This window comes from Synchiropus splendidus, chromosome 3 (genome assembly GCF_027744825.2).
Source record: "Synchiropus splendidus isolate RoL2022-P1 chromosome 3, RoL_Sspl_1.0, whole genome shotgun sequence".
Lineage (NCBI taxonomy): Eukaryota > Metazoa > Chordata > Actinopteri > Syngnathiformes > Callionymidae > Synchiropus > Synchiropus splendidus.
Genome location: NC_071336.1, coordinates 6,515,961 through 6,530,640, shown reverse-complemented (window position 1 = coordinate 6,530,640; position 14,680 = coordinate 6,515,961). Strand labels below are relative to the sequence as shown.

The following is a 14,680-nucleotide window of genomic DNA, read 5'->3' as shown; positions in this document are numbered from 1 at the left end:
TGTAGTAAGCAAGAACAGGAGCTGATGTACGCATGGCTTTATCTCTTGTCACTGTCTGATCCCAGGGTTCATCTCCTTCTTCAGTAAATCTGCGACCAGGTGTAATACTCTGGAGAGCCCTGCAAGGAACCTTCCAAGATCATTTATGAGCCCCAACATTTGTCTCAGCTCTCCCACATTTGTCGGACTTGGCATCTCCACAATAGCGTTCACCTTGCTTGAGTCAGGTTTTAATCCTCGTCCACTGATTATGTGACCGACATGTCAATGGTAGGCAACATAAAACTCTGTTGTTTGACCACTTTGCTAAGGCATCTCAAATCAAGCCACACTCAAAGTGCACCTTCTGATAAAAGTCCTCGACTTTCCCATTACCGTTTCATAGTTGATTTCTAAATGAAGTTGCTCTGGTACAGCCACACAGCTGATGGCTACAGTTGCTCTCATGTGCTCTCCCTCCATCCGGGCTCTCGTGACCTCAAACGTCACTTCCCAACGGCAGTAGCATTAACATTTACAATATTACAGTCACATCCTATCACAGTATCAGGATTGAAATCAATGTTCATTTCATTTCAGAACTGAGTTTCAGTTTTGTGCGGTTCCGGAAATTACAAAGACAGATCCTGGTTACCTAATGTAACCGCAGGTAAGGTTAGGTTAGATAAACAGGATTTCTATGTCATATGTGCTTCGCCCTCTAACGGCCTTCACTATTGCTTAAAAACCACAGTGAAGGCAGTTGGGATTTGTTTAGTCCCAGCTCTAAGAAAGAAACAAGACCATACCATATGAACCAGGTAGTTGACGTCCTACCGGCTCGGCTGAAGACGAAGATGCACCTCTAGAAAGGACAGTATGGGCAACTGAAGTGTCCACCATGTCCTTCAAGTAGGCTCGAGTGAAGGTCGATGCAAATGACCAGGATGCCGCATGGCAGATGTCCTCCATGGAAGCTCCGCCATACAACGCTGCTGAAGTGGAGATGGACCTTGTGGAGTGTGCTCTGAGGCCCTCTGGGACTTCAGCTCCTGTGGCCTCATACGCCCGCCTTCTTGATGGCTGAGCACACCCAGTTGTAGTGAAAGTGAAGGATTGTCTGGTCACGGACGCCTGCGTCTGTGACGTGGATATTATGAAAAATAATATCTCCTCGAAAGTTTGGGGCACCACCTGAAATATAGTTTCCAGGAGACTATTAAGCTCTCTTGATTAACGCTTAATTATTTAATTAACTGTGGTAACTTAATTAATTATTAGCGTAATCAATCTATTTATCTGAAGTCACTACTCGTGATGTAATGTCCTTTACTGATCAGAGGCTCTTAGATTGATTATAATACACCCCAAAGTAACGTGATCAAGACCAACGTAATTTTATAGATTTATTTAGGAATACAAGAACAGAAAGAAACAGGAAAGATGCAAAGGAGAATGAGATGATCCCGACAATATTGCGATGGAAGCGTAAACCAGTTATGAATCAATGTCAATACCGTATCAGACACGTGTGTAACTGATGGGAAAGTTCAGACGTTCTAGTCTAACTGTCAACCTCAGGCAAGTAATAATATTACTAAACCCCAACACACCACTCTGTGCAGAGATGACAAGCAGCGGCTTACTTTGGCGATGAGTGGAGGGATGAATGGGATGGATGGATGGATGAGAGGGTGGTGAGTAGATGCAGAAGGTCGGTCAGGAGGTGAGGGAGGAGGCAGTCGGCTTTGGAAGGAGGCATCCTGGTTCTCAGCGTGGTGGCTTGGAGGTGATGAGGACCCGCAGCTTCAGGCTTCAATGGCACTCTCAGATCGTCTTCCGGACCGTCGTGGATCTTTCGTCGCAGACGGGGTGATCGTAGCTGGCAGAGAGCGGCGTAAGACCGAAGGCGTAGCTTTATCTCGTGCCAGGTGATTCACCGGTCTGGACAACCTTCTAGAGTGGTCGCCTTAATGACACACTCCAGGTAGCGGAAGGTTGTTGGAGGTTAGACCCGCGCACTCGTCACGGCTGCCGGCTGTGATCACGTGGTGTGACTGGGCCGTTCCTGAAGGAAGCTCTGGCTTGGCAGACCGCTGGAGGACGAGGGCGATGTGCAACTTTGAAAAAAGTTCCTCAATCACTCTCACACTTGGATGGGCAGCGAGTGGAACGCTGGCACGGCTTCAAGGGTGGAGGAGAAGCAAGAGTCTTTGCAGGAAACTTGAGCAGGAACCGTCGAGGAAGTTGGTTGTAGTTGGTTGTAAGAGGTGAAGTATCCAGAGGAAGCGGCAGAAGGAGGGGAAAGAGGGCAACCGAGGGCGACAGAGGGACAGAGGGGAACAGAGGGGAAAAGAGCAACGGGGTAAGAGAGGAGCACAGAGGGCTGAGCAGAGGGGAGCACAGAGGGGAGAACCTCTGTAAACTGGGTCTTTTAAACTCTCATGAAGAGTCTCCTTGTCCAGTTTTGATTGGTTGAAGGCGTTCCATCACCTATTGCTGATTGGACGAGGATTTCCAAGCCTGTCCTTCCTCCTCCTCCTCCAACGGGGTCGTAAATTCCAGTCTTGAGATGGGAGATTTTGATCCCCCCAGTACCAGAGTTTTATTTGACAATAAAACATTACCTGAATTGTAAAGTTGCTCACAATCTGTCAAAACTTTCCCATCTCAACTTAAGCATTCAAACGACACCAAACATGACCATCCTAGCAGATGATCTTTTATAATGATCAATATAGCAATCGACCATTCATGTCAAATTTAACATCACATGTTCAGGGCATCTGGTTTGCTTGAGCATCCTGTGGGAATCATGGGTTAAGTCGGAAACAAAAGTCCTTTTTCAGAAATACACATTAAGACGCATTCACATATAAGTCTGTCTTTGTTCATCTGGAACCTGGAGAAAGGGGAGCTGTGTGTGTCCCCCACCAAACAGGGTTCACGAGTTGGTCAGGGTTTTTCCTCTTACGGCACAGCATCCTGGACTGTTGCTCTAGTCTCTCCCCCCTTTGACCATTCCAATGATTTATGGTCCTTATCGGAGGGTTCAGAAACCTCTGAGCTGCCAAAGGCATGGTGGGAACCCAAGGAGATGTCTCCGAGTTGAAGTTACACATTCCGGAAAAGTTCACCAGGTCCATGCTTGAACCTCTGGAGAAGGAATCACTACACAGTGTTCCAGCCACTGGGAAGAAACCAATCTCCCTTTCAGACTCCCGCCATCACCGACGAACAGTCCGTCCGACAGTCTGAAGTCCCCAGTTCTGTCAATGTAATCTGCAAGGGCTTGAACTGTGCACAAAAGATGCAGTTTTGCCTCGTGATAATTGGGTGACTTCTCACAGAGAAACAATCCAGGCCCTGGTGTCCCACAGAGACAGCTGCCACGAACACATTCAGTGTGGAGGCCGCCCGTCCTCTATCCAGCAACTCCTGGAGAAAGGAAAGCACCCCAGAGGCAGGACAAATGGACGGTGTGAGACCTTTGGATCTACACCAGTCTGCGAAGATGCGCCACCTAGTGGCGTAGGCCCTATTGGTGGCCGGTGCTCGGGCGCTCTGGACTGTTGGACAGAGAGTCTCTGTTCTCTGATGCCTGCAAAAAAGGCATCATTAACCTGAGCAGGGGAAACGCATAAAAAAGCCCCCGCGGCCACACTGAGCCAATGCATCTACTCCGGGCGTCGATCTGTCCGATGTTCTCAGTGAGAACCACAGCAATGCTTTGGTGTTCTCCTTGGATGCAAACAGGTCCGCCACCGGAGTCCTGAATCGCTGCCTCTGGTCCGAGGGCCCATTTGTCCACAAGAGCGCCCCCTCTTCTGTCCGCACGTGCGCACTCTCATGGACAGGAGATGGCTCGCTTCCCACGTCAGGATATGGGCCGCCACCCTGTTCAGGGATACATCTCATACACGTAACCCGATGGTTGACAAGTCACAGGCTGAGTGGAAAAAGAGGCCGAGCAGCGGAAGACCAGGGGTGCTACACAGTGAGGAGTTCCTTCCTAGGCAGAGAGCCAACCGATTGAAGTCTCAGACAGAGGCCAGAGCCTCGATGAGGATTAACCAATGGCGAAGGCTGTGGGAGGGCAAAGTGTAGAACTTGAGGGCATAGAATGTATTATGGTTGCACTAAAAGTGTTAGCAAACAATGGCATTCCTGATGTTACCATCTCACAAAGTGGTCCTCAGTATGTCAATGCCGACTTCAAAGAGGTTGCAGAAAGCTGGGACTTCAGAAACAGCACATCCAGGCCCGGTCACGCCCGGTCAAATGGTCAAGTAGGAAAGAACAGTCGGATGATAAAAAATCTGCTGAAGTAATGAGTGCTGTGGAGCAGGAAGGAGCAAAAGTCACATTCCGCAGAGATTGTGATTTGTGCGCTGGCAGCGGTGGATTTGTACACTTAGAAAAAAGGTCATTTATAATTTGCAATTTCCATAAGTGTATCTCTGAAACGGTTTTCTTCGTCACTTCAGGTTCATAGTTACACATACTTCCGTTTTGCACCCCAGGTACCGTCATATATTTATTGGAACATGAAACCATCAAAACGTGACAACTTCTCTTTCTGCTGTTTTTGGTGGTGGGCACCAGTGGGCGCAAGTGTTGTTTGTGTCAGTTGAGACCTGTCGACACAGTTGACGGCGTTTCTCTTTATTTAGTTTCACGCGACCCCAAAGCAACGTTACAGTTAATATAATGATGTTGCACTCCACCGACGTCAAAGTGAAACTGAAACGCTTTTCACCCGCGCGACTCAAGCCACACCCCCAAGAGAAGAACAGAGAGCCGAGAAGAGGTAAAGTGGATGTTTTGTCACTTTTTTTACCGTTTATTTGAGTCTATTGAATACACAGAATACATTGGATTCATGTTGAATATCAACTTGTTGCTATGCTAAAGGCTATGGACGAGGAAGAGAATAATTCACTGCAATGAAACATGGGTGACTCGTTCGTGGACATTATGCCTCTCAACTGACAACCCAACGATCGGCGCACACCTTTGAGCCAGGATTTCAGTTTCACGGACATGAGTCCTGGTCCCCTGCTGGTGTCCGAAACTAAAATAAAAGAAACCACCAGACGCCACCTATAAACACAGATAGAAACTACTGTATGTCCTGTCGCCTTCGCCAGTGTCATTAAACAATCGTATTCATAATCATGTCTCACATTTGCTCTTAGTTTTGTTCATCTAAAGTACATGTAGTGATTACTAATTTAAAACAACGATTTGAATGTGAGCAATGGTTAGTATAATTGACATTCCCAAGGGTCCAGAGTCATTTTTTCTGTGCACACAAGTGCAGCTCTAAAACATCAATTATGGCCTTAGAAGTGAAGGATGAACAATGATGATGTCTGTGTTGCTGCAGTTTACCATCATCGACCTCAGGCAGAAATAATTTTATGTGGTCTCATGTCCATTGTGTTTTACAGTCCTATAGTCCATGTTGGTTATGACTGGGCTCCTTGTCCTCAAAGTCATATCAAGTAATGATAATTGCCATTGATATAGATAATAATAACTTTTTTATTTTTTAAGTTGAAAACTGTGTGTGATGTCTGGATGGTTCCCCGCAGGTGAAGGGGGGAACAGTGAAGTGTCTGGTCTGCTGAGGTTGGTTGAAGATAACAGAGATGGACAGCAATCCAATGAACAGTGACACCACAAGTCTGACCACAGAAGGACGGCTGAAAGAGGAAGTCATGAGTGCTCCAGAGGAAGAAATACCTGAGCTGATGGAAACTGAATCAGAGGAAGGGCATTTTGATTCGTCTCCACAGTGTCATGATAGGCAGACGATGGAGGGAAGAGGTAAGAGAGGGTCACTCACTCGCCGTCTTCACTTGCCCGTATCACAGGTACTGTATCACGTCACGCATTGACTCTGAACTGAGATATTTTTCCAGGAGAGGAACAACAAGATGAAGTACCCATGGGCGTTGATGTGAACACAGATCAAGGTGGACATAGTGGATCTGGTGTCTCGACTGTGGATCATAGTGCAGATGTCAATGCCACTCTGATGACTCCACAACCACCAGGAGATGGAGAGACGGCATCATGCCAGGACGACCAAGGAGGTAGCAGGGAGCTCAGCTCACTCTCAGACCTCTCTTAAGAAATGCAAGGCCTACCTTTTGTTCCATGCTGTGGTGTGTTTAATTAAACACCTGAGTTTGATTTACAGGTGACATTCCAAACAGCACGAAAGATTTTGCCCTTCTGCAAGGTCATCAGTTGGACAACTGGACTTCAGGAGCAGAGCAGCCTGGCACAGAACACGGACAGAAGAACGAGCCAGAAGCAGAAACACACGCTGAAGAGAGAACAGAAGGCTATGACAGTGGAGAGACAGAAGAGAAACATGAAGATAGTGGAGCTGCAGAGGTGGACGTGAACACTGGAGCAAGAGATTTAAATGAACCAGCAGGTTGGTCACTGACATCTACCTGCATCCACGAGAGAGAAGACTGCAGGACGGAGGATGCCAGTGCAGAAAACAGAGGCAGGACTGTGGTGTTGGGAGAAGCTGGTCTGGTGAAGGCCGATGGCGATGAGAAGTGTGAGACAGCACTCCAGATCACCCACAGTGAAGCTGTAGAGGCAAGCATGTCTACAAAGCTCGATCCGTCAGGCGAAGTGGGAAACACCGGTGAGAAGATCTCAGAAGAGAATGAAGGAGGTAAGTTGGAATATGAAACATGATAAGTTTGTCAGAGGTTCACCTGGGTGTGAAATGACTCTTCTCTTCATCTGAAGGGGTGTTGCATGAGAAAGAGGTTCCCACCACGATAGACAGCAGGACTGAAGAGATGAAGACTCCAGTGACACGTATCGATGAAAAGGATCATGAGGCAGAGATGAAATTACAAGAGAGCAGTGGGACACCGACCAGATCCCAGTCATCTGTGACCACACATCATCCAATTTCCCTCCTAACCCAACAACCATTCGGACACAAGGCTCTCCTGGAGGAGGAACCTGCAGGTAACCAGAGCAACTCTCAACTGATCCATATTGGGTTGGTTCATTGTTTTCCTCTGTGGCCAGGTGACAGCAGTATTGTGGCCCAGGCTGGGAGTGTTGTCACCAGTTTGACCAATCACGAGTTTGCTTCTGTGGAAGGGAGAGATGAGAATGTTCAGAGGAATGCACCACACGATGCGATCAAGACACAGAGCGATGAAATGAGGGAAACAGCTGTGAAAGTCAATGAAGCTGAAGAGACACTGATGCAAACTAGGGGACAGAGAACTGAGGAGAAAGACCAAGCAGGTGACTACATGATGCACCTCCACTGACATCTCAACCATGACACCCAACGTTCATTTTAGGCTCGATTAACGTGTATGTCCCGCGGTCTTTTGACTTCACTTTTTCTATTTATTTCCGACTGAACGCTGACCACATTCATTTCTCATAATGTGCCGCATTGGATATCTACATTTAGTTATAACTATTGAGATATATGTTGCTGCCCGTACATGGCCAATGTTTCACCGTCAGTCTGCTGTTGATAACTGTGTTTCATGTTTGCTGAAATATATTTATGCCCACAACTGGTCTCCTCAACTCCCTGAACTTGTATTTCACAGAACCCACATTCATGATTCCAGGACTCTCCCCGCAGCAGGAGAAGGAGCAGCATGATGAGACTTCACTGCTGGGAGGAGGAAGAAAGAAAAAGAAACATCCACGTGACTCATACGAAGCAGAGGGAGAGAAGAGAAGGATTTTAGGTAAAAAATGTCACAGATCAAGTCAGAAGTGAGGAATGCACACTGAACTATTCAGTGTGTTCCAATATGGACGCTCATCATGTCTGTGTCAGTTGTTAATTCATCATTCTCTGTGCTGTTAAGCTGCTGAGCCACAAACACACTATGGTCTGAGGAACCAAGGAGCCACATGTTATCTGAACAGTGTCCTCCAGCTCCTTGTGATGACACCCGAACTCAGACCAAGGTTTGAAAAACTCCTTTTCACATTGAGCAACACACTAGGACACTTGTACTGCAGCATCACATGACCTTGTTCTATATTTGGAAAAGAGCTTTGGAGGTAACAGCGTGGTGAACAAACCGACTCCTGGCTGTGGTTTGATAAGGAGGATCAACATTCTGGTGCTTCCAGCTTGTGAATGTTTGAGAACCAAACCTTCTGCGTTTATCAGAAATCCATCGTCGTGGCTTCTTCAAATCCTGTTGACAAACTGCGACAGCAGTGTTGAAGATTGACAGACCTGTTGAAAATAACCTGTCCTTCACACCATGAGCACATCAAGGCCCCTCAGAGCACCAATAATTAAATTAAATTAAAAGATGCAAGTGGACTAGATGGTCCTTTTAGTTTCCTAAACACCTGGCAGAAGAGCTGCAGCTCATCATCAGTCTTCTTCATGAATCAGTGGGTCATCAATAGGTGAGATCCACTGAACAAACCATTACCCAGATAATGTCTCTGAGGTGAAAGGAACCTTCCACGTTTTGAGAAAAAGATTTTATTGTGGCAAATTTCACACTGAGACCTCTGTGTGTTGTCAGGCTGGATTCTGAGAGAGAGTTTGACCAAGAGCTCCAAAAACTCTTTGAGAACCTTGAGCACAGGGTATGTGAGACAAGGAACATCACCAGGCTTTTGAGAATTCAAAGTGGTAAGTCATTAAAAATCATGTTTTAGAGGCAGAAGCAACATTAGTGGAAGGTTCTGTTTTGTGAGTGCAGGGTTGCAACCTATGCACTCAAAGACGTGTTTAGAATCTAAATGTTGTACACTGAAGATGAAACATTATTATTATTATTGTTTTGACAGTGTAGATTTACAAGCCAGTTCTTTGACTCCACCCTACAGTATATTGCATTCTAGCTTCACACTTGTTTACAGTGCTGAATGTGGAGGAAGCAAGGTGCAATGCCAGGCAGTTCAGAGAGCAGCGGTGGTCAGACTGACTGGCCTGAAGCATTTACTGGTCTTCATTTGTTTTGCAGTGTTTCAGCAGCGTGATGCGGCTGAATGCCTGGACGATATTTTCCAACGACTGAGCCCACAAGCCTCTGAGGTGAGCAGTGATGCTGTCTTCTTCCACTCTCACCGTCTGCCATGATAACTGATGTTTCTGTGTCCAGCTCTTCAGAGCAACTTGGAGAAACTCGACAAGATGCCTCAGGCAGCATGACATCACCACTGAGGACGTCCAGTGTTGGTCTTTGACTCTCCCACTGATATGTGATGAAATCGGCGAATACAATGTGGTGAGTATCTCAGTTCTACATGTCCAATGACCCTGTCGCTCATCGATTGATATGTTTTTGGTTTCCATCTAAACAGAAGGAAAGTGTGAGGATGTTCTTGAAGCCAAAGTCTCTGAGCGCAGACAACAAGGTGTTCTGCCCCACATGCTGTGAGAAAACAGAAGCGACACAAGTGAGTTTCAGTCAACTTCTAGCTGAGAACACTCAAGTGTTGGAGTGTAGCTCTTCCCTGTCTGGCCATGTGTCTGCAGAAGATGGAACTAGAAGCGCAACATTGATAGTGAAAAGAATGTTTTGTCTGCAGGTGTGTGAGCTGCTGAAGTTTCCAGTGAACTTGATAGTGCTTCTAGCCAGATTTGAGTTTAATCCTGACTCCTGGTTCTACATCAAATCCCAATGTGATGTGCTTGTTCCCACTGCATTGAAGATGGAGGCGAGTAGATGAGTTCATATTACGTTTCCTCTGGGTACTCCACTTCATGAGTGACTGCTTCCTGTTCTAGGACTGCGACTACACACTGTGTGGGATGGTGGATCACACAGGGGGTCTGCGGGGAGGGCATTACACCACCACGGCCGGGTCCAGTCAAAACCAGACCTGGTATCAGTTCAATGACTCGTGTGTCACAGAGGTGAGAAAAGAGTGGAGCAAAATGACCTGACTTGGACTGGAGCTAGTGTCCAGTTCAAGTCCCTTGAGTGACAGATTTGACCTCTCTAGACTCATTGAAGCTTGACATTGAATCTCACTGGAGATCCAAATGAGAACAGCAATAATGACTGACAAAGCATAATGACCTGTCAAAGCCTTTATTGTTGTGACTGCAGTATGAAAGAGTCATTTTAGAACTTTGATGTCTCCTGTTCTGAACTTCATGTAACCAAAAATTGCATCTGACACGCTTGAAAAACCTTGTCAGCAAACAGGATTCAGACCTTTCGATCACTGAATATGTTGACTTGGAACTTAAAGCAAGCATTTAGAGACTTGAAAACCAGTGACTTGGTTTCACTCCTGAACTAAAGCATCATCCAATGATGATCATCTTCCCCTAATATCTCTCTCTCTGATGTTAAAGGTTTCAAATCCTTGTGAGTCAAACGAGAGCATCAGGTCAGTGTTGGAAAAACAAAACACATTTCAAGATTATGGCTTGAATCTCACACATTTAAATGACTTTAATTCACCTGACTTGTTCAACAGATCCAAACATGCCTACCTTCTAAAGTACAGAGGTAAGACACGACACTGCACGTCTGCTGACGGATCCCGTCTCACCACCTGTCTCTCACATGTGCAGCGACATCAGCTCCACAGAGCAACAGCATTCCAATCACAGGTGAGCTTTAACACCACTTTTGTCTTCACTGGGTTTGAAGCAGCTTCAATGGTATCACAGGCAAAATGGGAAAATGCTTCTCTCATACACCAGACATTACATTATGACCACCTGGAGCCAGAACAGTGACAGAAAGATGTGGGAACAAACACAGGTCTGTCACAACAGTCGGTGTGCTGTAGCTCTGATTTCATCCCTCACTGGAGGAAACCCAGGAGTGTGTCACTCCCAGCCAGGTCCTGTACCTGTTGACCTCTTAGGGAGGCAGTCACAGGCTCACTCGAGCAGTATTTAAAGCCAGTCGATTCTTTTCGTTCCACAGTGTAGTTTAAGGATTCAGTTTAAGGAAGAAGACAATGTGAACATCTGTTCAGTTCATGCTTTCACTGGGCTCTTCCAGGTTTTCTCTGTCTATATCCAAACACATTGATTGTTGCCACCTGAGTTGTCTCCCCTCGCGACTGGGGCTTATAGGCATCGCAGTCATCAGCACCTCATACTTCAGTGCAGTTGTTAGTCTTTCAGTCTGCAACATTAGAATCTGCCTCAATTCAATGAATAGACAACCTTTTAATTTTTAATGCAGGTTAAATCAAGGCAGAGTCAAAACTGTGGAAAACACTTTGGAGGGGGCCCAGACTTTTTCAGTTTGTGAGCTGCTTATAAATGGTCTTTATGATACCACAAAAATGCAAATCAAATATATTTTTATGAGTAATATAATATAGATAATACAATGTCAAGTAAATAAATGATCTAAAGAGAGTAGTCTCGAAGTAGTCTTGTTCTTGTTTGTTATTCTCTCCCTCTCTGCTGCAGGTTCAGAACAATAGGCTACAATTTGGTGACAAAATACACAAAGCATCTTGAAACTGCTGAAAAATACATGTCAGGCAAATGACATGTAATTAAGCCTTGGCTATTTTTGTCTATTAATGAAACAAAAGAGGAATAAGGCTTTACATTTCTTCACATAAATGTTTCAAAACAGGATGTTGCTACTGAATGCATCTATATTACACAATGCAAATCTCATCTTTTTTCCACCGGTCTATAAGCAGTGCAGTCACTACAAATGCCATGGAATGGTCGGGATTTCCATGTTCCAGCTCTAAAATGTATGAGTATATGCCACATCACTTCTGAAAAGGGTCTCCAGGTCTCAGATTCAAGTCACCGTAACTCGAGAGTGATGGAACCTCACATGCTGATCGTTGTTATGGAAGCACTGAAACAGACAGATCAAACTGGTCTCGGGGATCCGCTGCACGACTCTGCAATCTGCTGAGTCCGTCTTTGCAATCGACCGGGAGACATGAATGGAACTCCTGATCTGTATTTATTCTGATTTACCATGGACTTGCGATGTGTTCATTTACGTTTCCAATCACAGACTGTGATCTGAGAGACCCACCAGCGCTCTGTGTGGGCGTTGAAGAGATGCTGCAGACCGGCGCCGCAAATAAATGACTTCAGACTTTTAGCTAGGAGGGCATCTGGGCGTCTGCAAAACATGAAAAAATGGACATCCAATTCTTGACCGTATCTTGGCCACCAGATTACGCTGGTATATGGTGGCATGTGGCGGCCAAGCCGCGGTCGAGAATGTGTCGTCCATTTTTCCATTTTTTGCAGACGCCCTCCCAGATAAAAGCCTGCTTCACAGCAATCTGTGACCAATAATAGACGAAATACATGGCACGAGTGTAGTTTAGGTCATAACAATGTGAAACGCTGAACTCACTCACCGAGTCAATCATGCATCTGATGATGCGTCTACAGGCCGTGACTGGCATTGAAAGAATCCAGCTCTCCACAGAGTCTTTGTCACTACCAAAGTCATTTATTAAAAGCAACAGCATCAGGAACGAAACCGATCCAGGGAGGATGATTCCATAGGAACTAATGCGAACATGCTTCTCAGCAAATGGGACTAAAAAGAATTGTGCAAACATGTAGTGGAACCATTAATAGTAATCTTTAAAATGTTTCCTTGAATTCAAAAGGTTCCTACAGTGCAAATGCACTGAAGGTCAGCATCCCCCAGTAACTAATCTAAATATGGCATTTTCTAATGTATTATACAACTTTTCTTTCAAGTGCCAAAGGTCGACCGCTCCATTCAGACCAGTGAGGAAGGCCTGTTAAAGGTAAATGACTCATATGTGATATCCAACTCCAGACGGTGGAGAGGTGGCAAACGTAAACGCTGTGCTGTCTCTTCCCGCTGCCGTTTCATGCAGCGCAGCATTGACTACTTTTGTCTCATCTGAAATCACTCAGTTAGAAATGCATGAGAAATGGGAGGTTTGACTAGTGTATACATATTGCAGCACGGGTGTGAGGATGGGTTGCTGACATGTATCAGGGGACTCCATATTTCAATCAGACTTTCAGGGCTGGTTGGAAATGAGCTAGCTGCATTGTGTTCTCTATTCAGTTTTGTCTTGGTCTTGACTCAGTCCCGGGTTAGGTGGGCTTCACTTCAACACTGAGTTTCATTCACAGACTCACTGTCGCGCTGTCTCATGCTGGAACTATCGGGTCATGTTTCCAGGCTCAAGAGAAGGGCACCGTGTTAAAGTGTGTTCCCACAAGTCTTTTAAGTTCAACTGGAGCAGCTGAGCGTCAATGTTTGAGTCACACAGTAATTCAATGGTCTGAGAAAACCTGCTGATTCATGGTTGTCATCTTGATAATGAGAGTTTATTTTCATCATGCAGCTTCATGTAAATATGATATGTATATACAGTATTTGATGGGCGTGTATATATCATGGACTTATTCTTCCTTTTTTTCAGATGATGGTTCTTCTAGTTGTTTTCATTGGATTGCTCCTGGTGTTCATTTTTTTGTGGCAGTTCCATGTGCTGTAAAACTTGTCTTTAACAAATGCATGATTTGGAAAATTTGGAAGTGAGTGTTTTTCCCGTGTGATATATTGAGAAGGACTCTTCTTTTATTCTTACAAAAAAATGGTTGCATCAATATTTGCCAACTCAGCGGGTAAATGAACGGTCCAGGCAAAATTCAGACTGTGATTGAAACAGTCATGGTTGTTGGTTATTATAATCTAATAATATAATAATATAATGATCATCAGATGCATATATCAGAATCACTTCTCAAATTGTGTTTGACGTCTGACTCTTTTACAAATTAAGCTTCGAAGTATTTCAAAGTATTCATTTCTTTACTGTCGACGACTAGTAAATAAATGTTGAATAGAAGTGTAATTGTTTGTTCCATATACCCTTAGCTAGGTACCATGTGTCTGTGATTCCTGCCAAAACACCTCCCCAGTGCACAGGACAGTGGTCTCATCCAAGTCTCGTGGCCAGAGTTGTGAGTTGTGTTTTAGTGGGAGCAGTTATACACAGGCAGAGTGGTGATTTGTGTGAGTAGACGGTTCAACGCTGTACAACGCTAGCAACCTCTTCAAACACCTGAGGTGCAAACATCCCAAGGCTTGTGCCAAAACTGAGAGAAGGAATGAGCCAGAGAAGTCTGCTGCAACTGCACCATCACAGCGAAGAACTTTGCTGGAGAGTTTCAAGAAGAGCCATGTCTATACAGTCAATGTGTCTATCACTGGATACGTGAATCAAAGTTAGGTTTCAAATATGTTGCCTTATGTTATTCATATTTATGCTAATTCTCTGTTTAAACATTCCTATTTTGAACCGTGCACATTAAAGCTGCTGCATATGGACCTTGTCGCCGCAGCCAGTCATTGTCCACCACCTCAGCCTGTCCTGTGCATCCCCCCTAATCCTCCTTCATCATGTCCATGAATGAATATAAATCCTTCTGATGTTCTTCATGCCTCGTGTTCCCTGTCTCTCCTCTCCATCTTCATCGAAGTCTGACCTCCCTAACTTGGTCTCAAAACCTCTTCACATGATTGAATTTTTCATTGTAATGTCAGACATGCAGCTATCAGGTATTGTCTTCTGACTGCAGCAGCCAAAACAAAAGCCTGTCTTTGACCCAATGTACTGGGCCAGCGAGCACCATGGGCTCAGCACTGCAGAATCCATAAGGAGTGCACCTGGAAGACGTCTCGTCGAGAATGAAAGTGAAAGCTTG

At 45.3% G+C, this 14,680-nt stretch overlaps 1 protein-coding gene across 4 annotated transcripts; it reads left to right on the top strand.

Moving 5' to 3' along the window:
• Window positions 1-4,656: 4,656 nt before the first annotated feature.
• On the top strand, window positions 4,657-14,274 carry LOC128756111 (ubiquitin carboxyl-terminal hydrolase 47-like). Of its 4 annotated transcripts, none has more exons than XM_053860330.1 (19): window positions 4,657-4,789; window positions 5,577-5,811; window positions 5,907-6,080; window positions 6,188-6,682; window positions 6,760-6,987; window positions 7,126-7,275; window positions 7,596-7,739; window positions 7,863-7,965; window positions 8,544-8,653; window positions 8,988-9,058; window positions 9,126-9,251; window positions 9,328-9,423; window positions 9,556-9,684; window positions 9,755-9,883; window positions 10,331-10,365; window positions 10,456-10,487; window positions 10,553-10,591; window positions 12,692-12,741; window positions 13,393-14,274. In XM_053860330.1, the coding sequence occupies exons 2-19, from the start codon at window positions 5,634-5,636 to the stop codon at window positions 13,465-13,467; spliced, it is 2,364 nt and encodes a 787-aa protein (XP_053716305.1). In that variant the 5' UTR covers window positions 4,657-4,789; window positions 5,577-5,633; the 3' UTR covers window positions 13,468-14,274. The 4 variants fall into 4 exon arrangements, with proteins under 4 accessions (XP_053716305.1, XP_053716302.1, XP_053716303.1 ...); XM_053860327.1 differs by having other exon boundaries at window positions 4,658-4,789; window positions 7,051-7,275; window positions 13,393-14,273; XM_053860328.1 differs by lacking the exon at window positions 4,657-4,789 and adding an exon at window positions 5,441-5,486 and having other exon boundaries at window positions 7,051-7,275; window positions 13,393-14,273.
• The last annotated feature ends 406 nt before the right edge of the window (window positions 14,275-14,680 follow it).

What these genes read in the sequence shown, in the direction of transcription:
- LOC128756111 (XM_053860329.1), top strand. Translation starts at nt 5,634, where the DNA reads ATGGACAGCAATCCAATGAACAGTGACACCACAAGTCTGACCACAGAA. An exon ending in GCAGACGATGGAGGGAAGAG is followed by an intron (nt 5,812 to 5,906) that starts GTAAGAGAGGGT and finishes ATATTTTTCCAG; the next exon opens with GAGAGGAACAACAAGATGAA. An exon ending in TGAGGAGAAAGACCAAGCAG is followed by an intron (nt 7,276 to 7,595) that starts GTGACTACATGA and finishes TGTATTTCACAG; the next exon opens with AACCCACATTCATGATTCCA.